Genomic DNA, 24,645 nt, shown 5'->3' with positions numbered 1-24,645 from the left:
AGGTGTTTGTCAACTTCAGCTCCTGCTTGGGACCACAGTGGCACTGAGACAGCTAGGCTTTGCTGGCACGTGAGAAGTTTTAGCCTGGAAAAGAAGATGTCAGGGGTGACCTTATTCCTCTCTCCTAGTGCCTGAAAGGAGGGTGCAGCCAGGTGTGCGTCGGTCTCTTCTCCCAGGTGGCGACAGGACAAGAGGAAATGGTCTCAAGCTTTGTCAGGAGAGGTTTAGGTTGGACATGAGGAGGAATTTCTTCACAGAAAGGGTGATTTGGAATGGGCTGCCCAGGGAGGTGGTGGAGTCACCGTCCCCGGAGGTGTTTAGGGAAGGACTGGATGCGGCACACAGAGCCATGGCGTCGTGAACATGGCAGTGTCCGATCTGGGTTGGACTCGCTGGTCTGATAGGTCTTTTCCAACCTAAGTGATCCTGTGCTTCAGTGAACAGCGCGTTCAGTTTACAAGGCACAGACCTCCGAGTAAGAAAGCCAATGAAAAGGAGTGCCCAGGCCAGGACACGAACCCCCATCCCTCACAGGGCGCCGGGCCATGCGGCGCGGCCGCCATCAGCCCCCGCCCCCTCAGCGCTCCCATGGCCCCGCGCGGCCCCGCCCCTCACGCGGTGACGCACGCGGGGGGCGGGGCGGAAGTGAGCGGGCGGCGGCGGCGGAAGTGGCTGCGCGCGTCGGGGGCTCAAGATGGTGAGTGCGGGCAGCGGCGGCGCCGGGCGGGCGGTGGTGTTCCTGTGCCGGACCGCATGGAGCTGAGCCTGACCGGACAGAACCTCCTGCCCCGCCGCCCCCACCAGCTCCCCCGCCCCTCACCTCTCGGCGTCCCCGGGGGCAGCGGGGCCGTGCTGAGTCATAGGGGTCCGGCGCGGCCATGGCGGGTTTCCTCACGGGCCGGGAGGCGCGGAGGGCCCGTGGCGGCTGTGGTTAAATTCCTTCCCTGCGGCGGCGGTGCCAGCCTCCCGCAGCCCGCGGCTTCGGCGGCGCGGCTCCCGGGCGGGGAGGTCACGCCTGGGCCAGCCGTGGTGGGCAGCGGCGCTGGGGCCGCCTGGGACGGGCCGGCCACTGGGGTGACTCGAGAGTGTTGGTTCTGGGGCGTGTTGCGTGGTTTTCTCCGCGAGTTTAACTTTGATCTTCCCTCAGGTCCGGTCACCCAGGTACCGTATTGCTTTAATGCTCTCATTTACAGCAGTCTCACAAAGGTCTGGTCAGTGCTGAGTGTGTAAATTGGTAGATGTGTTATGTGCGCGGAACAACAGGCATGTTAGGACTGTCCTACCGCTCTTATGTTACTGAGAGCTCACATGTTGGTACAAAAGATCTTAACTGTAAGCATGACTTTTCTGTTAGATCTGTCAGTGCTGCTGGGGGAAACCCTTGCACTGAACTGCTCATCACTGTCATCTTCCAGATATCATTGCTGTCACCTTTTGTTGTGTATTAGATATTGCCCTATTGGTGGAGCAATTTTTATGAACAATCCTAAAATCACTCCAGTAAATTTGGGTAGCTTAGAGTGAAATTAGTGGCCTGGGTTACCAGTAAGCAGTACTTAGTAAGTCTGTGGACTTGTGGTGATCCACTGCAAGTTAATGCTTGCCTTTGTTCTTTCAGTTAGCTGCACACTGGACTGCTCGAATACACCTTGTCCTCCTCATGGCAGCCTCAAACTGTGCCTAAATTTGGTCTTGTTGTCAGTATTGCAGTAAATGAAGGAATGCTCCTTTCTGTCCTGTCAGCTGTCAGGACTTGCCTCTTTCCTTTCCATCCCTGCAGCCCAGGGTGGGAGCAAACAGGGGACATATTGTGAGTTTAACCTGATCTGGGTCATCCAGATCCAAAAATGTTGTCAGTACCTCTAGTTCTTATCAGACTCTCTGAAAGAATTCTATATTAGCGTAGGGTTTATGTTTTGGGGTGTTTTGCCTCTATTTAAAGAAACTCTAAAGTCTCGGAGCATTCCAAGGAGTTTTTGAGCACATCCTTTCATTTGGCTGGCCTAACGGCCCATACAAAAGTGATCTGGTTCTGTTGAAGTAATCCTCTTTCTTTTTCTTCTTTTTTTTTCTTTTTTTTTTTTTTTCTTTTGTTCCAGAATTCCAGAGGTGCTGCTTCTCTGTTGAAGGATAGTATCTCATTTACAGATGTTTCAGCTGCAGGGCTGTTTGAAGGTCACGATCTTCTGCGCAGAGGGTACGCTGTTCTTTTGCTTGCTGAATTGTGCAGTAGACAGTGCTGAACTGCAGTGTGTGTTAAATGTTGGCTTTCACAGAAGTTTCTTGCAAGGTGTGTTGCAAACAGGCATTTACCTCTGTGATACTGTTCTTTAGAAAAGAAACAGCAAAATGTTGATAATTGTGAAATATCTGATAGTTTTAATATACTTTTATATGAGTGTACCATAACACTGTGGGAAATGGTTAATTTCAGCACTGGGACAAACCTCAAAAGTAATATAATAAAAATAGTTTGGAGTTTGCTATTTTCACTCAAGTGCAAACCTTACATCTCTGTCTTGGATAAGGAATCCAGAATAAGTTCATGGAGTTTAAAATGCTGTACAACTGGCATTGGGGGGAAGGTGTGTACAATATTCAATTGCAAAAGCTTGGAGGCTTCAAAATAAGATACAATGTAGCTTGGACATAATTAAATCTGTAATGATTTCATTTATTAGTATTTTAATCTCTTTCTGAAAGGTATCAAGAAAGAAAAACACATTCTGTTTTGTCAAGCATAAAGAATGCTTGAAACTCTTTTTTCTTCTGGTAGTGCTGTAGTTAGAGGTTTTGCTTCTGCTTCACTATTCATCTTCTTTTTTGTAGTTCAGACTTTGCTAGTTGTGTGTCTCTGGTGTTTGTATCTGAGATTGGTTTTGGAATGCAACTTAAAAAACCATATCTCAAATAATTTGAAGTTAATGTCCTTTCTACTTATTCTTCTAGCTTTACAAGTGTGAAAAATGAATTGTTGCCCAGCCACCCACTGGAGTTGACAGAAAAGAATGTAAGCATAACATCAAATGTAGCTATGTTCACTCTTAACTAATTATGAAGTTTAAATTAATGGTGTGGTTATCTGGAGAACTTTGTACAGTAGTGAGTAATGAGCGGGGTCTTTAACAGAATGAAGCTGTTCAACAATAGCAACATTTTATTTATACAAGTAACATTGTCAGCAAGTCTGTTTAATAATGATCTCTTAGTTATATCTCTCCCCACTTCAAGTGTGTAAGCAGGCTTCCAGGCTGGGACTTGTGTGGTCAGGTTTAGTCATCCAAGAGTGTGTGCAGCCACCATACGTAGGCCTGGGCCACCCCTGTCACCTCGTGAAGGCTGATCCTCCCATTTTGTCTGTAGATTTACCATCTGTCTTCATTTTCAGCCTTTCAGCCTGTGAACACGTGCATGTTTTTCCATAAATTCCTCGACTCAATCTAGACATTTTACACCTGCAGTTTATCATGAGTGTTTGCAATCTTGTCTGGCTCAGTCCTTGCTCATGGACCATTACAAGTGGTCTGTGGAAGGTAGAGGAAGGCCAGGCTTGCTGGTTGAGCTGAGTGTCTCTGGTGCCCGTTTTGTCAGCACAGAAGAGACAATGTATCAAACTGTCCTGAGGCAAAGATGTTATTTTGATAGAATGTTCCAAATTGCTAAGTTAAACAGCAGGACAAGGTCTGACTGTAATGTCTAATATATTCTGATTTTGGCCAGTGTTAGTGTTGCCTTGCATTAAAAGGATGATTTTGTGACACCAAATTTATGTGTTTATTTATAAATACTGTTAATGTTTCAGAGCTATTTGTCAGTTTATTTTTTAAACTGATTGCTATAACTTCATTTTTAACTCTGTACAAAACCTGTACGCTTAAAAGATCATATGTTAAAGGGTCAAAAATGCACAGACAAAAATAAAATAGGCTATGTGATTCCCTAAGAAGTATGTGAATCTTCTAAATTGTTTCTTCCACATTTGCTTAAGTTTTCTGTAAGTTTAAGGCAACTTCAACAATTATTTTAATGTATATTTGATTGGGAAAATATTTAACTTAGCCTGAGGTAGTTATGGTTGTTTTTGCTGCTACAAGTGTTAAAAAGATTTTTCAGGTAGCACTGGTAGAAACCAGATGTCTCTGCTGTCCAAAAATCCTTCTCTCTATAAAATTAAAGAAATGGAAAAATAATGTAACCAGAATTATAAGATTAGGATGAGGCATATAAATAGTATTTTCTGCTACCTTTTGAAGAGCATTCAGTATAGATTGTTGCAAGGAAAATGCTTGTTATGTCTTTGACTTGTATTTTTCAGTTGGTTTTTGAGATCCCTTCTCATAAATATGTTCTCATAATAAGAGGGTTTTGTTGTGGTGATAGAGTACAGATTTGAAAGTTAAATATTTTAATTTTTTTGATTATTTAAGCTTAAGTTTAACATTAAGTATAACTTACTTTGTACTCCAGTATATACTTATATATATAAGTGCCTTTTCTTTAAAAAGCCTCTACTAAATAGATTTTCTTTGTCTTACTGGTAAGTTTGAGAGCAGTTGGAGAAAATATGAGTTTTCATTTGCTTTTCAGAATCCTAAGGACAGTAAGTGGTGCTCTGTTTCCCTGCTTGACCAGAAAAGAAGTACATCAAGTGTTTTTAAGTAGTCTTTGATGACTAACTAATGACATCAAATTGGTTTTTGTGATCTTTAAACTGGACTTAGCTTCCTATGCATCCAGACAATATCCTTGTGAAGTAGTGCAAAACTATACCACTTGGTGGTGTTACATCTCCTGATTATCAAAAATAACAAAATAAAATTTCTGCTATTAATTTGGAATAAAATCCAGCAAAAAGGCAATTTCAGCTTCATAGAAATCTTACTGTGTCACTCTCTTCCCTGTACACTTGAGATATGTTTGATGGTATCACTGAATTTTTACATACATATTTAGTAAGCATGTTCTTTTAAGCAGGATGTCACAAATTTCTTCTATGGCTGTATTTTAACTTTTTCTAAAATAAAAATCAGTATTGTTTGTGACAGTTCCAGTTAAATCAAGATAAAACAAACTTTGCCACACTGAGAAACATCCAAGGAATCCATGCACCTTTGAAGCTGCAGATGGAATTCAGAGCAGTGAAACAGGTAGGCATTTTTATCCAACTGATATAACTTAGGCCATTTGAAAACAATGTTTACCTTGGAACATGCTTTCAAAGACACATCTTTCTTTGTTGAGATACCTTGTGTTTCCAAAAGAAATTAATTCACTGTTAAAAACAATGAACCAAACAGTGCAATTACTAGTTTTTAGAGTAGTCCATATACTGAAGCCTCTTAACTGCTGTTCTTTTATTGGTTATTTGGTGAAGTGATAACTGCTCTAGCTTTGCTGTGGAATAGCTTCCTGTAAGCCTTCAGAGAAAAGCAGGAGGAATCGAGTATTGATTCCTAAAATTAATAGTCTCCACTACAGAATGTATGACCTTCACAGGAAGGACTCTCTGTAGCTGTAGAGAAAAGAGACTTAGGGGTCTGAAGCAGGTAGTTATTTGGGAGTAGATGTAGAAGTAATGTGAAACCTGGAACAGAGTTTTCTACGTGCTTATTGTTCCTCAGCCTTTGTTGTAAGATCAAGGGAGCTCTACAGGGAGTTAAGTTCAAAGGTTTTAACTCTTAATTGAGAAGCTGAGTCTGTCTCCTTTTCCTTCTTTTCTCCTAGGATTGAGGGTTGCTGGAGAAAGGGAAACATAGAAAGCTCATTGGTCCTAGTAAACTTTTTTGTCTTCTTGAAGGTTGTCAGGCTACTAAGAGTAGGTTTTCCAAGTGAATTAGAGCAATTTTGCACTCTGAGTGATAAGGAATTTTGTACTAAACCATAGTCAGCTGCATTAAGCTTGGAAGAAATTACTGGTCCTGAAGGTGTGGAAGTCAGAATGTGAAATACACAAACATCCCTTGGTCTCAGCTGTGCTGTCTTGAGGAGTCTTTTTCCTAACTAACATCAGTACAGAGAATGAGGGAGGTGAGGATATCCTGTTAGTCTGTCTCCAGAGGTGGTTTTGGGAGATGGGTGGGGGAAATATGGTGATCAGAAGGTTTTTTGCTTCAAGATTCATGTTGGGTATACAAGTTTTCTTGTAGTTTAGCTGAAATATCTCAGCAGTAGTGAATGCATTCTCAGAAAATTTATGCTCTGAAATCTATGTGTGCTACTTGAATTTTTTTCAGAAATACTGTGAGTGAAGGGTACAGAAGACTGTTGAAAGTAACTAGGAGTGGACTTGAAGCTTAAGAATTGGTTGAAATCAGAGACATAATTATGATTTAGATTAATTAAAAGGAGGATTATATTTGAATGTGAAAGTCAGTATAGCTCTTTCACTTGCATTCCTGACCCGTGTTAGAGATGTAGGAGGCTTAGAATGTAGTTCCCAAACTCTGCAGTATGCATCAGTCATACAGTACTGACCTCAGGGTCTGGAGGTTTGCAGTGAACCTCCCCAGCTTTATGTGAGAGCAGCTTTACAGAGTAGACAGAAAGTACTGTGTTATTTTTTAAAGTGCACTGTTTGCTGTACTACCTACACCGCAGTGAAAACTAAAAATCTATTAGAGGGCTGTTCTTCTCAAACAGATAACCAAAAGAAGATGGTGGTGTTTGTGTGCCTTTGTGTGCCAGTAGTTCTCTTATTTCAGTGTTGCTTTTTCTGGCTGTTGATTTTTCTAAGTCACTTCAGACTGAGAAATTCAAGTATGAACCCTTTCTATTTCAGACTTGCTGAGACTTGAACTCTTGCTTGAACTCTTTTTACAGGTCCAGCGTCTACCATTTCTTCACAGCTCAAACATGTCAATGGATATTTTGAGGGGAAATGATGAATGCATTGGTTTTGAGGATATCCTTAATGGTAAGTACATTCTGGCTTTAATATTATGGAAACATTTAAAGGTAAAGTTTGGAAGCTGTGAAGTTCTTTGCCTCTACTGAACAAGAGAATTAAACTCCCAAAATGCAAAAAAAAATAAATAATTAAATCCTAAAAGCAAAGAAGCACTGGGGAAGGAGAAATAAATGTAATTCAGCTGTAAGTTATGTGGAAATTACTCTGAAATATTGAGCAAGACTGTAAGCTGTCTTGCTTGTAGGCTGGGTTTCTAAAGGAGTAGATTATTACATGTATGTTGTATGTTTCTTTCCTTAGTAACTTTTAAAGTACTTGTGCAGATTTTGTCAACAGAGGTTACAAAGTTTTTGACATTCTGTAATTAAGAAGAAAATATTGGAGAAGAAGTACAGAATTAATGAAACAGATACTTAGCAGGGAAAAGGCTCCCTCTAATGAGCTCAACAGGCTGAGGTTGCATGGTAGCCTGCTGACTGTTAGTATGTGTGGAATAGAATAAGCCTGGATAAATGGCTTTTGAACAAATTACTTCTAGCTTGTATTTAAGGAGATGGAAGGAGGCAGAGAGTATTTTGAAGTGGCATTGGAGAATGGAAATAGCTGGGGAGATGAGGAGCTGGAAATAATGGAGGAACAAATCTGAATCTAGAGGCATGAAAATAACCCCCAAATTTGGGGTTATTTTCTGCGATGGATATAGAAGGACCAAGGGAAGGAATCTTGGGCTATTGTGGTTCCACAGGGGTAGAGCAATGTTGAACATAATTTGTAGACATTTGGTTATTTACCACTGCTCACAACAAACCTAGATTTTTATAGAGTGGTGAGGAGTGAGTGGGTTACAAGTGTTTTTGTAAAGGGCTTTATTTATCAGAAAGTGGGCTAGATATTTTTGTTGTCTCTAGAGGAATCAGGGGCATTAATATGTCTCATTTATGGAAGGAAACTATGATTGCACCCATAAAGAAAAGTGTTTTTCTTCCAAACAGTCACAACATGTATGCTGGCTCTGGGTTTGGTTTTTTGTTTGTGTTGTTTTTTTTTTTTTTTATTTTAAATTTTTTAGAAAAGGAGTTCATACTGTCAGTATTGGTCTCTCTTGTGTCCTCTGCACATTCCTTGGTAGCCTTTAAGTACAGTGACTAATGTCAACCATACTTTACAGAATGGAGGAAATCTGAGATGTATTTACCGGTGTAGAATTTCTGTGAAACTAGGCAGCTGGGTGGAGAAGAGGAACCAGGATTATGTCCCACCTAACAGAAGGGAGGACTGTGAGCTCCAGTTGTGTTGGAAAGAGGTGTAGGGCAGCTATGGAGAAATGCTTCAGTCAGACTTGAGTTTTCTCAAACACTAAACTTGTGGTGTAATCCCTTTGAGATCCAGGCAGTTGGAGTCTGTGCTTATGCAGAAGTGGTTTGTTTTACTTTAAATGTGTGTGGGTCCTTAGGAAAAGCTGTTCATAATATATGTGTTTGTTCTATCAGTGCTTTGGATAGAGGCTTCTGAGTTGCAGGTCTGCTCTCTGCAACACTGCCAAAAATCAGTCAAGTAACTGTTGCACTAAGCATTATAATGAAAGGAGGTGTTCAACTTCATTAGTTGTTGTTAGTATTTGTAGCTTGGTAAAGGTTTCATGCTGTCAACTTTTGTTTTTTCAGATCCTTCCCAGAGTGAGGTTATGGGAGAGCCACACATGATGATGGAGCACAAGCTTGGTTTATTGTAACAAAATATACTTCAGAAAAATGTTTTGTGTGTGTCTTTCTAGTGCACATCTAAGTACATGGTACTAAATTGGCACCCACAGTGTTAAGCAAGCAGACCTAGTTATCACTCGCCTTCCTTAATGAAAAGGCACATTAAATGTTTCATGTCTCTAAATTGTTCTGTGCTTGTTTCCAATCATACATATGTCCTGTAACTAGGTAGTTTAAATAATGCCTTTTCATAAACTGCTCAGGACAATAGCTTCTCAAATATGGAAATGCTGTATATGTATAAAAGAAATTCAAAAATACCCAGGCATTTTAAAACTTACTACTGTGGTAAATGCATTTAATAGGGGAAGAGGAAGGTATTTTCCGTTGCATAACTCTTTGTTCATGAAAATTTCCATACACTTTTTAAACTATTAAATAAAAGTTTGCTATAAATGCTGTTGCGTTTCAAAATGTATTTAATCCTAAATCAAGAATCTCTTATCCATGACCCAGTGTTGTCCCTTTTGTTGTAATATCTTTAAAGGTTTTTAATTTTGGCATTGCCAGTTACATACATTGTAGCCCTCTCTTGACAGCTGTTTGAGTGAGCTATTAAGCTTTTATGTAGAATTGAAAGTATTGCTGTAAGAGTGGAATTAAAGGTCTAGGTTTTTTTCATGTGTCCCTGAGAGGGTATTTTGGTTTCTGGAAGTAGAAGCAAGTTCCACTTGGGGTTTAAAGAGATTTTAAAATCTGTTTGAACATAATCCAAAAGAGCGCTCCCAGGTCTAGGTATTTTAGTATTAAGAAAGAATGCAGAATTATTTAAGTGTCTAATAAGCTGCTGCAGTAAGGACATGAAGATATGGTGGTACAAATGCAGAAAAAGTTATTTGTGGGTTTACTAAAATCAGATCTTAATTAAGGAAGAGTGAGAGATTTATACTTAAATACATCTTTTAAAGGAGCAGACCACTGCTGCTTTTGTGTGCCTAAGTGGTTTTATTTATTAAATGCAGGGTTGTAACAATTATTCCTGGTGTCATACATGTGTATACATTATATCAATCCTGCAAGGCAGGTAATACAGTGTGGCATATCAGGAAAAAAGCCTGTGGTTCAAAAAACCTTATCTATTGTTAGATATCAAGAACTTGAAAGAGTATTTCTAAAACAGGAACTGTCTTTATTCAGCAAGTTTTAATGACTTGGTTAAATGTAATTAGTGTTCTGTTGTAGATAATTTTAGCAGGAATGTTGCTATAAACCTTTTTCCACAACTGCAAACCTCCCTTGTGCTTTACAGTGGGCTTACAGCTACTACAAATTCCCTATCAGTTTGGGCCAAAGCCTCTAGCTTCTGTCCTGTAAATTTTATAGTGCTTTTATATGCAAAACATTGCAGCATTTTGGAAACATTAAGATAATAGTACCACTCAGTGGTGGTCTTAGTGGTGGTCTTATTTGGTTTTATATTTAAATTTGTTTCATTTAAGAATTGAAGCTTCTAAAATTTTCTGTCACTTAAGACTTGTAGAGATTAGAGGCTTGTGTATGCAGTACAAGCTGTTTAATTTGTTGCGTTTTTTCCTTAGGGAAGTTAAAGAGGGGACCAATAAATTGAACATGCAAGTGCAAACCTACTCACATTTTTGTTTTCTGCAGCTGTCCTCATCTGTGAGTTGATAATCTTTAATAAATATCAGAGTTGGCTGCTGGTTTATATTAAAGCAAAACCAAACTGTTATGAAGCAAGCTTGGGATTCAGTAGGCTTTGTACTGCTCAAGACTCAGACCAGAAAAGCTGAGGGATTATATTGCCAGGTCAGGGACAAGTTAAAGATGCTGGCATGGATTTTTAGGAGATCTGCCATCTTACCTGCACTTTTCAAGAAAACAGGGAGCCATCCAACAATCAGACACTGGTACCTTACAACTCCCCACTTCAGTGTATTGAGCTGGTTGGCCTTTCCTAGTGTTGGCTGAAAGATGGATGCTGTTGCATTTAAGCAAAACTACATTAAAACAGGTAATTTACTAGAGTTTCTTATTAGTGCAGTGTAAAAGCAGAAGCAGATTAGGAGGCTGCATGCAATTTCTAGGTGGTTTTGTTCAATGATTAGTATACTTTGTAATAATCTTGGGTGAGATCAAGCCATATTCAGAGCCAGGAAGTTGCATTGTTCATTATGTCTGTAAGGAAGCTAATCCTAGGGGTTAGCCAGGCTGGAAAGCAAATAGTATGTGTAAGAGGCCTGTCTGAGAATTTATGCTGTTAGTAGAGAAATGGGAGTCAAGCAGGACTGAGGCAAAAAGCTTTTGAGGTAAAAAGGAAGGATTACATTTTCTCAGTGCTACAAGGGTTGGGCTGTGGACTGGGCTTCCTGCCCCAGCCCATTCTTCCCATTTTGTACAAGCCTCATTCTGTAAAGCAGGTGCTACACAGAGCAACCCATGGAGGCAGCTGAGTGGGGTGTGCTGGGCCCTGGAGCTGGGACAGGTCTGGCCTGGGTAAGGGGAGGAAGGCACTTCCAGCTCTGCTGCTCTGGCAGGTACAACACAAGCCCCCACCATGACTTCTTGCAGGTAGCAGTGCTGTCCCTACTCTGTAACTCCCCACACCTCCTCTTGGTGCCAGTGTTCTGGGCAGCATCTTTTCCTCTCCTCAGGTGCAGGAGGGAAGCAAAAGCACATCTGCTCTGCTGTTTGTGTTATGACCAAAAAAAAAGAGATGGTACCGTGGTGCTGCTCCTGTTTACACCAACAATCCTCTATCAGTCATGCCATTGGCCATTTGTCAAAAAACAAAATTTAGAAGCAGAACAACTCCAAATGCAACAGAGTTTAAAAAACCCAAACTTTATTGTTATTATGTCAAAATAATTTGTATTTATACACAAATAAAGAAATTATTATAAACTTAATAGATTTTGCTTTAATAATCTGATGCATATTAGTACTTGGCTCCTCAGCTTCCACTTGTGCAAGGCTTTTTAGAAACACAATCCATATCCTCCATGTGTTTTGGCCTAAATTTATAGCCAGTTCTAAATGCTCCATCTACCAGAAACCTCTGCAAACAGCACGTACTTTGTGCAGTTAAATCATAACAAAGCCATTCCTGAGGTGTACCACTGTGCAAGTGGCTCGCTTTGTTGTGAGCTCCCAAGTACCAGGAGAGGTGTGCACTGAAGAAGAGCAACTGAAGGTACACGTCCCTTCTGCATCTGCTTTTTTATTTCCAGGCAGTTTTGTGTGAAATAGTTAATTTCATAAAGCCTTACATAACTGCATAATGAAGAGGCAAGGAAGACAATGTAACGTTTGTGCTAAAATCCTTTACATCAGTGTTTTCTTAATCTCTCTACAAGTACTCATTATGTTTTGGACCCACTGGTTATTGTAGCACTCAGCTCATGTTTCCAATAAGTTGGCAGTAGCTTGGGCGCCTCAAAGGCATTAAGCAGTTTTATTTTCTGGCCCTCGTCTAAGCTACTGAGAGAAAGCTAATGATCTTTAATTGCCAACATCAGTCTTGGGAGTTCAGGACAGAAGTGTAAGAGCTAACTAGAGGTGTTAGCCCATTCCCTCTGGCCTGGATAAATGGCCCTGTTTTCACCTTTGATGGGCAGATAGTGGTATCCTGAATATAAGCTCTCCCTTTAAATTATTTGAACCTTCTTCCAGGCTTCTCTGTGATCATGACACATAACTTAGAAAGAATGCAATCATTCAGTTATAAAGGATCTATAAAAGTATCATCATGATTTGGCATTACTGTTTTTTGGTGGAGTACCACTGGGAAGTTCTGCAGGAGTCTCTGTTCATAGGATGGGTATCAGTGGCTGTAAGCAGCTCATTGTTTATACATGCTATGTCTGTCTGCATTTTCATCCTAAGCTGTGTGCATGTGAAGTCATTGTAGTTGCTTTCCTACAGGTTTCATTCTCTAAAGGCAACGTCTTTACATTGTTTTGCTTTTTCTACCTAATCTGTCTTGGGGGAAAAGAGTCACACACAACTTTGAGAGATCAGAACAGTATTGGCTGTCAAATTCTTAACAAAATCAACAGATGGGAGTGGTCCTTAACATGATGTTATACTCACATTTCTGCTGTGCTGTGCATTCTAGAATTTAATACTCAGGATAATTTCTACTTAAAGATTTTCAGGGAAAAGGTGAGGAGTCAGGGCTGAAACTGATTCCTAGGTTTGGCAGTCTCACCAGTTTGCACTGGGCATGTCACTTGTCCTCTCTGTTAATTTCTCTCTATCCAACCGAGAGGATAGTATCTATTATGGAAGGATGTTTTGAATAGCATTTTTAAAGTGCTTTGAAGATTAGAAGTGCTGTTCAAATGTTCATAAATTATGCTGCATTTCTTGCAAGATGAATAGATTATTGATTTGATTTTGTCACCTCATTTCAGAGTTGTTAAAAAAATAAAGATCTACAGATAAGAAATGCTATCACAGATTTTCACTACAAGAAACCTTTAAGCTAAGTACCAACTTAACTAGAAAACAAGTATCCCTGGGACAAAACAGAGATGTCTGTATGCATTCCTTAATATATGGAAACTGATAAATATGCAATATGGCCTCTGAAAAATGTAGGTTTAGGCTAAACTTCACACTCCACAAGATTTCTCTGCAAGAAATTTTCTGACAGTTCTGTGTGAAAATCCATTTCAAGAGCTAAGTCACAGGCAAGGTCCACACATATTATGGTAAACTTACACAAACACTCTGCTAGCTGCAGAACAGTAAGTGTGCTTATGGCAGGTGTAAGTACTGCCTCCAGTTTGCTTTCTGAAAAAAACCCTACTTTTTAGTTTAGTAATTTTAGACAGTTTGGGGCTTCAGTGTTAAGACAGGCCTTTCAAGATGTATGCAGTGGACCACATCCTCTGCTGGCACAAGCTGCAATGGCTTCAGCAGAAGTGCCAGCATCCTCTGGGTTGCTAAGCTTGTCTTTGCCACCCAACTTAGAGTGATACAAGATGTATCACAATCCACAGCTGACATTCTCAAACTTGAGAAAAAGTGGAAAAAGTACCATCCTACCTTATTTTTTCCTTCATGCTGAAGCAGCATTAATCTCAATTGTCAGCCTATTTCCATAGTTAATAGCTAGCTTTAGTCAAATGCTAAAAAGAGATTGGGAATTGAGTGGTACCAATTTAGTGCTTATTGCTGTAGGGCCACTTGGAGATTGTGTTATCTCTGTGGTTTCTGTGTGACATAACTATCTCTGCCACTGCAGGTCAGATTAGAAATCCTGGGTATGTGGATCCTTTGTTCAACTATCAGCACTCTCTAAGCTGGATACTTCTTCAGGTACCAGCAGAGCCAAGTCCTCCCCATTCCAGCTTGTGCACAGAAGCCAGCTGTAAGACAAAGATAAGACAGGTATCTTTAGCTGAGATAGTTCAGTATAGCATGCTGATTCAGCACCAGCAAACACACAGGCTAGCTCTCTGCAGCCATCTTCTGTGGCACAAATGTATCTCAGTGAACAAAAGCAGTGACACTATTTGCCCTAATTACACAAGTCAGACAATGTCATTACTGCTGCCTTTGAGCACAGTACTAAACTACTCTGCATGTTACAGACTGGAACAACTACCTTTCTGCTTTCCAACTGCAACACTGAACAACACTAAAAAGAAAGGGTCAGATATCTGAAACTGATAACAGAAGAGACACTCTCTCTGCTTCCACTGAACTAAACTAAAGAAAATACTTAAGAGAACAAGTACTTACTATGCCTTTGTTAATGTAACTGAATTTCTCAATCATTTTATTACTTCACTGGAAAGTATTCTTCTCACATGCAAGACCCCTTTGCTTCAATTCCCTCAGGTCTTAAGACCCATCACTACTTTAAATTACCATTAGTACAGTCTACTCTTACTTCATTATAATTATTTACACAGTCTTCACATCTGTAAAGACTGTGCAAATAATTATAATGAAACAGGAATAGACTTGAAATTATGTGAAATGTTCTAAATCTACAGCATTATCACTGCCTTTTTGAATCTTAAAATGCAGCTGATGCAGAGATAAAAGGAGATGGAGGTAAAGCCTTAGGAAAAATATGCAAGTCTCCAGCCAGAGTGCCACCCTCTTAAGAAAAAACATCTTTTTCCCCCAACTGTAAATCTATCTAATGAAAAGTGATTCCTCTGCCATTTCGATTTTTGTTTCAGCATCCTAAAAAGAAGTAATTTATAGTGGAAATAATTTTTGCTTATGAGTACTCGTGAATGGTATTTCACTGTCCTTGTTACTAGATGGCCACTAGGCATGATTAGACACAACTGCTATAGAGGCCTTTATTTAAAACATGTTTAGAAGTTTATTCTTTTGGGCTTTAAAATCTTTTACAGATTTTAATGGCAATGGGTCACAAGGTACCCATGACCAAAGACCAGGACAGACCGCTTTTCATTAAACCCAGTGGGTGACTGTCATGTTTATAACCCTCATTAGCATCTAGAAGAGCTCAGATTGCAAAATTAAGATCAGGGAAAGATTTTCCTGGAAGAAAGACCAGGTAAAGGTCTCAAACCAAGGGAAGTCACGTGCAGCCAAGGGTATGGTGTATCCCACTAGCAGTGCATTCCGTTATCTTCAGTTTGGGGGAAATTCACAGCACAGAGCTGAGGAAAAGTGGCTGGATGAGAGAAAAGGTGTGAAGCTAGAGCCATTACAGCACACTAGCAGATAGGAAAGTGTGAGAACTACCACACTAAACTACAAAGTTTCAATTCATATCAAAATTCCTGGCAAAGGCAGTCAGAAGAACCCTCCTGATCTGTACTTACCACAGGACAGACAGTGGAATTAGACAAAGGCCTGCTGATAGGAGGAAGCTAAAGCCTGAAAACCATGCAACAGTAGTTGCATAGAGAATATTAAAAACTGAAATTGACATTGTGCCGGTCACAACTTCTAAACAGGCAATACAAGCAAACACAGCACCTGCCAAAAATAAATGGGCAAATTACAAACAAAACCAAACCAAACCTCTTCAAAGTACTGAAGTTTTTAAACATGGTTCAAAAAATATATGTGTTGACAGTATTTTTGCAAGTAAGCAGGTTACAAGCACTAAGCAATCATACTTTGCTGTGAAAACCGTGGCCACTCCTACAAAATGCTAGTTATTTTAAATGAACAAAAACCCAACAAATAACACATTTTGTTGATGGAAACTATTTTTCTTTCCTATTGTTCTGTCACCATGCCTACTTTCTTGCATTTGCTTATCACATCAAGTTTAACCTGTTCATCCTCACTAACCATGTTGTGCACATTTCCATCCTTTACCCCTTCCAGTTCTCTTCATTTTACTTTTCCCTTTCTTGTTTCTTCCTTCTCTAACCTTCACTTTTATATGTGGAAAATACTGATTCAACGAGGACTGCTGGTTCAGCTTAAAACCACTGCCTTCTCATTTTTGAAAAGAAACAAACAACTTTTTTTGGACTGAACTACCCTTTGGGGTGGCAGTCTATCCCGCAAGTGTCTTGTTGAACACATTTTCTGGAGCTGCATTCATAGTCACAGAACCATAACCAAAATCACACTAGGTAAGCAGAAAAGGATGACAAGAGGCAACCTGATTGCTTCATCAAACTACTCAAATAGCCAAAGCCCTGAAGAATGCCAAGAAACTCAATACCAGAGGTGCATTTTGGCACAGCTAGTAAAAGAGGTCTTTGTTTTAGTGTATGAAGATTAATCTTTTAAAAAGTAAAACACAGCAACTCAGGAAAATGTTTCTAGAAAGTATATGTTTCCCAAAATCTAGAAAATACACACTCCCCAAAAGCAAAATATGGAATATTAGAGCTGTATTTTGAGGCCTGACATGCTTTTTTCTGTGTTCCATAAGGAAATTACTTTGAGAAGTATTATGTTACATTTCTAGGGATATGTTTCTAGGGATAGAAGCCACAGGCCTGAAGTTGGGGTCCTGCTCCATAGCTCAGGATACAAGTCTAATTGTTTTCAAGTGCTATGAAGATTGACCACCTACTGCTTACCTTTTTAAATTAGTAAGTGAGAAATTGACTAAATAACATATCTTTCTCTGCATGCTAAATCTTGTGAATGTAGAAGCCCTTGTGAAACACTTGTATAAATCTTGGTCATTCCCTGCTTCAAGTTTCCCATGGTCTTTAATTTAAGAACAGTATTTTGTTTGAAAGTTGAAACTTGCAGTACTTTTTAACACAGTATTGTTTATATTTAATTCAGAACCAGAAATCATTAATGTCAAGACACAGGCTTATATTATATAGAACTTGAAAGAAAAGGAATCTTAAAGTACCAATATCTGTCTGTTTAAAGGTAATCTTTGTGCATCTCTGTTCAGAGGCACCATATTATTTTATTGTTTAAAAACAATTCTACTTACCCTGTTCACCAGGGAGAACCACTTTTGACAGCATGGATCGGAGAACAGGAATAGGCATAAAGCAGAACAAAGATGGCACTCTCACTGTAAAGCAGCCATGAGACATTGAACTAATTAAAATCCAGGGATTTACAAATATATTGCAACTGCATTAGTCATATACTTTTGAACACTTAGTTCCCCAAATAGTAAAAGGCAGCAGAAAAAAGTCAGACTACTAGTGCACTGAGACACATTTCTCCAAGAACAGAGAAATGTGTAAATCAAGTATATTTCTATGGCACTAAAACCATAAGCAGGTAATTCCATTGTTTCTCCACACAGTTCCTCTTTTAATCAAATCCTAGATCAGGCTGATCACCCATCTATATTTTACCTCTCTGTGACCCTTTCAAGGTGGCACATTCAATATCCAACAACTGCATTCACTACAGATAACACAGCAGTATTTTCATATACATTGTTGACCATGGAATAACTGATTCTGAACTCACCTAAAAACATGAGCAGAGTAGTTTTGGCAAAGGCAGCCATGATCATTCCTCCAATGTAAGAACACATCCCAATAAAGACAATATAAATGTCTTTGAGACATTTGGAAAATAAGTAAACTCCTAAAAAGCTGGTCAGTGAGACAGAAGTGGATGCAGCTGCTCCATATCCAATGTATACTTCATTCCAGCAGAGTGGCTCATCCAGTTCATACAGTGTAAAAAGTGAAGTCCCACCCAGCACAGTAAACAAATAAGTCATAAATGTAAAAAGTAAAACAATTATTAAAATTCTCTTTTTATGAGGGGCAGTTTGAAAAAGCATGTACACTCCAGAAAATGTCTCCTTAAGAAGGTCTTTCCAGGATACTGGTGCTTCATGCTGGAATTGAGATACACCTACGGTATCTTCCAGAAAAAATACAATATAGATTATATTAATGACATGGAGCAGAGATGCTATCACAAATGTCCATGCAAAGCCTATTCCTCTTAGAAAGTAGCCAGATGACAATCCTGCCAATCCAGATACAACTCCAAAAATCAAATCCACTACAGCTATTCGTGTTGTTTTCTGCTTCTCATCATGACACTCCTCTGCTATGTAAGCAAAGCCTCCTCCAAGGAAAGTTGCTATACTCCCAAACAGTCCAGAAATAAATGCAAATGCAAATAGGACAGAGAGTGACAAGGAAAAATATGATATTGCAGTGAAGCTAATACTAGAAATCAAAGCTCCCATTGATGGTAAAACTAAAGACCTTTTGTGTCCCTGGCGATCCCCATTAGCTACAACGACAAAGGCAACTATAAGGCTGGGAATGGCTCTAGTTAAGTCCAACTGCATAATAAAAACAGAGGCTTTTTCTTGAACTTCCTGCAAAGAGAAAATAAAAATAATTGTAAATAATATAATAAATTGGAGAAAAAATCTGTCACAATATTGCTTACATAATTATTAGTATGCAATATAATGAATATCATTGTGCATGTTTACAGATTATAAATTATACTATTATAAAACATAATACATGCAATGTAGTTTTATAACATTATATGACATTTTGATATACTAGGCTATATACTCTATATATAAAACATGTATATTCAGACTTTTGTAATTTGATCTTCAATATTCCTCAAACATTCCCTGTTACATTTTAACCCGAAACTTAAAGCTGAAGACACAGTCTTACTAGTACTGTTGACAGAGAAGTTTCAATGCAGACAAGAGAACTATCCTTTTGAACTTGTACTTACAAGAGCTGTAAGTATCTTTAACTGCAACTATCTCCTTCAATACAGGATATGGCAAAAGAGCACTGGGCTATTTTAATACTACTCAGAAATCAGTAGTAAGCCAGTCACCGATTGAGGAACACACTCAATGCTCCCTCTTCACAGGAGCTCTTTTTTCCTCCCAAATATAATTCTGCTGAGGGGGGTACAAAGAAGAATTAATGGACTAGAGCACACTATGCAAGTAAACAGATCACAGTTTGCTCTGACATCCCACTGTACAATCTTACTAGTACTATTACAAACAGCAGTAACAACCAAAAAAGTGAAATACAGCTTTAAATACTGTACTGACTCAAAGGTACGTGAATTAATGGATTTTGCAAACACTGTAAAGCTCTGGGTTCAGGAATTGTCCAAATCAGTGATGTCTCTACACATACACCATAGCAGGTATTCACATAAGGAACAGCAGCTAGCACTATAAAAATAAACACCCATTATGGGAAAAATTTCAGACTTCTTTTTAGCAGAAGTATAAAAATTAAATGTGACTGAAAACCAACCATTTAACAGAGCATGAATGCCTGCAGAAAAAAAAAACTAAAGAATATTTAATTAAAAAGAATTGTTATGAAGCCAGCTGCTAAAGGACCCTCAGCAAGCAAATTCTGATCTTGTTTTTAAAGCAGATATGAGAGTACCTGATGAGTGTAGCCACAACAGCTCTTTCAAAGACAGCCACCTGATCAGACAGTAGGGGAAAAGGAAGCAACTTTATTCATACAAACCCTTTATACTAGCTAAAATAAAGTTTCAGATGCAGAGAGCAATGTCTTGTTGAAAGTCTTGGAGTTTTCTGAGGCACAACACTGACTTGGGCAGGCATTGTGCTCTTCAATCAGCAACAGGCACACTTCTGCAAACCTGCCCACGCCATTCTCAGCCTGTATTCAAGCCATCTATACTCCACATTTCAGGTGTCTCCTATGTAGCTAACATAATCCTGACTGAGTAGCATCCAAAATCATGAAAAAGCCCTAAAACTTACAGGAATGTACTTGCGGAATTTTAAAAGCTGCTGAATGCTGTATAAATTCGTATTTAAATTTACAGGCAGAGACCATGAGTTTCTCATTCAATCTCTTCCTTTGCTTACAAGATACCAGGCTTTATTACAAGAGGAAAATCAACTGATCCTGAGGTTCCCAAGGAAAGCCTTCAAGATCCCCAGCCCTCCAAAGTCTTTTGCTCCCTTCCCTTATGGTGTCTGACTGCCTTAGCATTCATGACATCCTGGTAACTTGCCAGCAATGCTGTCACCCTGAAAGAGTCAAAACCATGAAGACTGAACAAACTGAGTTGGAAAACATTATTCTGATCTTTAACTCTTCTGCTGCTGACAAAAATAACTCTATGTAGTCGCAGACGCTGCTTCTTTACTAGGATTGTCTTGTTCAAAGCCATGAGTATCAAACAAATGCTACTATGTTAAAAGTAAAATTAAATGTTAATAAGTATCATCTCAGCCCACGTGAATGACATAATACAGAGATTATCGCCAGACCATAATGAAGTGTAAAACTGAAAGAAAGAAAAACCCAAAACTTGGGAAGAAGTTGTGCAACACACAAAACATGGCTTCACATCCATGTGACACATGGTAACACACGTGAGCATGAACATACTGAGATAAAAAACTTGATATCCACTGAAAAAAAGACTACATACATAAGTACAGGAAAAATCCATTTAGAGTGTAAGGCATACAACTGTTCACTCTCTGGTTTTATGAAGCCAAAGGAAAAGAATATAGAAAATGATAGGTCAAACCTTCAGCTTCTTAAAAATCACATAACTCCATTAAATAATCAATGGAACTACATATATTTGAAGGGAAAGGTATAGGTTTTTAATCTGCAAATTCACTCCACTCTGAAAAATTACTCACAGTGGACTGAAATAGGTATTTCAATCACCTATTTCAAAATTAAAAGAACAAAAATGAAGAAGCAAGTAACTTATATAAGGATTAAATTAAGAGAGAAGGGCAGCACCTGAGATTGAACAATATAAAGGAAATATAAAATCACAGGCTGATAAGATAAAATATTACTGAGTAGGAAGGGGAAATTAATGGATTGTATAATGAATCAATGGGATGATAAACAATGTTTAATGATTAATAATACAGCTCTTTCTGAGATATTAAAAAAGGATTATCCAAGTTGGTGATCAGAATGCTTCAGTTTATATCCATATTACCTTCAAACTCACTTCATTATGACTATTTTTTTCAAATTGTAAAAAAAAAATCTAAATTTTGTGAAGATGAACCATTTTGAACAATATTCTACTTTTTATGCAGGCTCCAAGGGATTTTTGTCTTCAATTTCCTTTTACATTTTGCTTTGAAATAGGTGAGATTTGTATAAAGCTTCTTCATTCTCAGAACATAAGGACTTACACTAAATTAACTGTTAGTAGAGGTGCTCTTTTAAACATTAATGCCAAACAGGGCCTTACAGCAACAGTTACAACATCTAATAAAGCTAATTCAGTTAGATTTAGGTTAGGAAGGTCTTGGAAAATCTGGAACACCAACTTCACACTTCCTTGTGAAAGGGTTTGGAATTAAGTTACTGGATCTGCTCTTTGGCCCCCTCACAGGACTATAGCTCAGCACAGAGGCCCATTTGCACTTAAATTAATGGGTGTTTTGAGCACCTACATTGTTACACTATGGTAACTAGTGTGGTATGAAAATGCAGCAAGGCATCCAGACAAGAGTGTAATTGTTCAAAAGCTCATGCCCTACTGGCAATCACTGAAATGCAGGGAAGGGAAATTTGGCAGGAAAGGGAAACGAAGAAGTTCTGTTGGCCATTATTCAACTGCTGTCTTGAAGGACTCATGTTCTCAAATATCAAATTAACTATAATTTGTAAGCAAAAGACCTGAAAGTGTCATCATTTGATGAATATGTCATCAAATCAGATATGCTATCTAAACTACAGCTGAAATGAAGCACTCTGCTTCAGTGTTTTGAGAAAAAAAAAATGAAGTCATATCTTGAACCATAGGTGATGGCAATTTGAAAGTCAGGTTTAATTTGAGGGGGTTGCAAAATGCAAAGATGTATTTGAAACGTTGATTTCTTGATGGGCTCTGCAATTAGAATTGTATGCTTAGAGAAAATTGCCAGGCACAGCATCAAATGGGGAGCTAATACTAAATAAAACACTTTTGGGAGTAACATACAAGCATTACTCCAACAATAACTGGTGATTACCTCCATGGGTCAGCCCAGAAGCCATGTTGGACCACAATTCTATTGACCTTTTCACATTTTTTCTATAAGACCAGCTTCTTTCACATGACAAAGAACATGCGCCACACTAGAAGTCCTGAATTATTTCTTTGATCACCTTCACTGGAAGCATGTTCCATTAGCAATCTCCTTTTATATATGACAAATGAGGCAGCTAAGCTCAGCATTCAGTCTTTTCAGTCTTGCACATATGCAGCGCATCAGAGATTCAGATATGGGATGTGAGCAAAGCTTTTCAAGTACCACCTTTTCAGCAGTGTAAGGGAATGCCAATTGACTCTTTCTGTGACCCCAACTTCTGTGTAATTTACACAGTGAATCATTTACTTTTCTGGCCCTAAAGTGGTTTCATCTTTCACTTTATCCAACCCAACTGCCAGTTGTTGTTGACAAGTATGGTGCTATTGCACCTCTTCTGAAAATATGTTCCCTCTGCTGTTCTCATGTTAGACACAGAAATCATGTGGCCACTGAGTGTGCCAGAGCAGTGTATTGCTTCACAAAAAATCCCCCAACATTCAAAAAACAACAACCCCAAAACAAGAGGTGAGCTTTCTGTTGAATCAGTGCCCCACTCAAATCCAAACCGTAACCTCTAACTGCAGAACTGCAAGACACAACACGTGGGGTGAGAGGGGCAAGGGAAATGGAGAATGACCACCTCTTCTGCTGGCAGCTCTCAGCCAGCTCTGCTTAAGTGCAGCATTAAAACTGCACTGGAAGTGCAATGGAAGAGGTGCCAGTCAACAACTAGCTATCCAGCACACCGAACTATGGAAAAGTGCTAAAAATGTAACTGACCATGGGATCTTGTCATGCTGACGTCCTTGTATTCCAGCAAGGCACACTAGCGCTCTGAATGGCAAACCATCAACCGCATTTAATCATGTAAAGATCAGTTAAATTTTTTTTCCACGTTTTAAAACCACAAAAATTTTAATTTCCTCTGTTCCTCTTTCTTGTAATTCCTCTGAAACACATGTATTTTAAGCTAGATACTGTTCCTCAAAATTACAGTGCATTTGCTAAGCTTCACTCGGTTACAAAGAACAGTAGGAGCCACAGAGACAACGGGCGGCTCACAAACACAACACAGTGGTGTGGGAGGAGGAGCCTCCACCTCCACTTGTACCCGCGGTAATGTCAGCCCAATGCTAATTTGGTCCCCATTCTCTCAGGCGATCTTCAACTCCCGCTAAAATACGAATTTATCTCAGTATTTTCCTGGAGACAAATATTTGTCTTTAAAGCACTGTCTCTACCTACAGCATAGCATTAGAGCGAGGAGACAGTGAAGTGGGAGCAGGTTACAAAACTACGGCTTTCCGCAGAGTTACAGGTCAAGGTTATGAAACAGGAGGTTATACTGAGGCAGCACCTCCTGGCAGCAAGTTTATTTACAATTATTATTCTTCCCCCGCCACTTGCCTTCTGTTTGATATAAGCCGGGCTGCTCTTATTCTGCTCGCAGTGACTGGCATTGCTGTCGCTGATAAAAGTGGAGTTGTACTCCTGCTCCCACAGCCGCCGGTAGATGAACTGCTGCACCAGCGGGGTCGTCAGGGAAAACGCAAACACGTAGCAGAAAATGACGGGCTCCACGCACAGAACCTTCCTCATTTCTGGGTCTGGGCTTCAAACCCTGCGCCAGGAAACAAGCCGCGAGTGCTCAGGAGGTGGAAGCGAAAGCGCCGGGCGGCAGCGGGCTCGGTGACAGCCCCACGCACGGGGGCCGCGCTCCGCCAGCCCCGTCCCGTCCCGTCCCGCCGGGCTGTCCCCTGCGCACCGGGCCCGTCCCGCAGCGCCGGGACATCGGGACACCGGGGGCGGGACGGGGGCGGCCGTGTCCCTCAGCGGAGGAGCGTCCCCCGCCGCGCCGTCACCGCCCCCCGGCCGCCCAGAGGACGAGGCCCGGTGCCGCCGTCCCGGCGCTGTCCCTGACCGGGCCCGGGCCCGGGGGCGGGGCGCTGCGGCGGGCGGGGCCTGACGGGGCCCGGGGCCGAGCGGGGTCCCTGTGCCCGCCCGCCGCTGCCACCGCCGCGCTGCTTGTGCCGAGGCCGGGGGCGCCGCTGCCGGAGGCCAGCGCACGTCAGCACCGTGGCCATGTCAGCTGCGCGCCCCGGGCCCGCGGCGTGTTCGGGCTGCTTACACAACGAGCATCTGCGCTGTCAGCGGCATCGCCGGCCTCGTTTAGCGCAGCCAGCCCGGCCCGGAGCTCAGCCTGCGCAGGTGGCCGTGCCTGGCCGAAGGGGAGCCCACGGCGCGCTGCTCTCCCGTGCTGCCGAGCGCTCCGCTCCCAGCTGACAGAGCTTAGGGGTTTTGTTACAGCCGCTCCCCTTCCGTGGGCTCCCGGCTTGTCAGCGTGTGTAAAAGCAACATTTGTTAGCCACCAGCGGGTCTCTCATTAATAGAGTCATAAAGCTGTGTAGGTTGGATAAGATCTCTAATATCATGAAGTCTAACCATTAACCCAGCAGTGCCAGGAAGAGATAGATCTCGCTCTCTGGGTCTGGCATAGCTGGTGCCGGGTGTCGGGGGAA

General features: G+C 40.5%; 2 protein-coding genes across 2 annotated transcripts; one reads left to right on the top strand and one right to left on the bottom strand.

Moving 5' to 3' along the window:
* The first annotated feature begins 640 nt into the window (after window positions 1–640).
* Window positions 641–9,070, top strand: POMP (proteasome maturation protein). The gene is made up of 6 exons (XM_058043087.1): window positions 641–697; window positions 2,100–2,197; window positions 2,950–3,010; window positions 5,046–5,147; window positions 6,820–6,913; window positions 8,572–9,070. The coding sequence occupies exons 1-6, from the start codon at window positions 695–697 to the stop codon at window positions 8,637–8,639; spliced, it is 426 nt and encodes a 141-aa protein (XP_057899070.1). The 5' UTR covers window positions 641–694; the 3' UTR covers window positions 8,640–9,070.
* Window positions 8,754–23,938, bottom strand: SLC46A3 (solute carrier family 46 member 3). Its single transcript, XM_058043085.1, has 5 exons — window positions 23,530–23,938; window positions 17,539–18,408; window positions 17,045–17,128; window positions 15,447–15,603; window positions 8,754–14,003 (listed from the first exon to the last, which is right to left on the bottom strand). The coding sequence occupies exons 1-5, from the start codon at window positions 23,723–23,725 to the stop codon at window positions 13,916–13,918; spliced, it is 1,395 nt and encodes a 464-aa protein (XP_057899068.1). The 5' UTR covers window positions 23,726–23,938; the 3' UTR covers window positions 8,754–13,915.
* Between the last annotated feature and the right edge of the window lie 707 nt (window positions 23,939–24,645).

Source organism: Melospiza georgiana, chromosome 2, assembly GCF_028018845.1.
Source record: "Melospiza georgiana isolate bMelGeo1 chromosome 2, bMelGeo1.pri, whole genome shotgun sequence".
Lineage (NCBI taxonomy): Eukaryota > Metazoa > Chordata > Aves > Passeriformes > Passerellidae > Melospiza > Melospiza georgiana.
The sequence above is the reverse complement of the archived record's forward strand: the minus strand, read 5'-3'. Positions and strand labels throughout refer to the sequence as shown.

Excerpts from the sequence above, each read along its gene's own strand:
- POMP (XM_058043087.1), top strand. Across the intron at positions 2,198-2,949 it reads CACGATCTTCTGCGCAGAGG|CTTTACAAGTGTGAAAAATG; the intron begins GTACGCTGTTCT and ends TTATTCTTCTAG. Across the intron at positions 6,914-8,571 it reads TTTTGAGGATATCCTTAATG|ATCCTTCCCAGAGTGAGGTT; the intron begins GTAAGTACATTC and ends TTGTTTTTTCAG.
- SLC46A3 (XM_058043085.1), bottom strand. The coding sequence starts at position 23,725 with ATGAGGAAGGTTCTGTGCGTGGAGCCCGTCATTTTCTGCTACGTGTTT. Across the intron at positions 17,129-17,538 it reads TACTCTGCTCATGTTTTTAG|TGAGAGTGCCATCTTTGTTC; the intron begins GTGAGTTCAGAA and ends GCTGCTTTACAG. Across the intron at positions 15,604-17,044 it reads GGTTCTCCCTGGTGAACAGG|GTGCTGTGTTTGCTTGTATT; the intron begins GTAAGTAGAATT and ends TATTTTTGGCAG.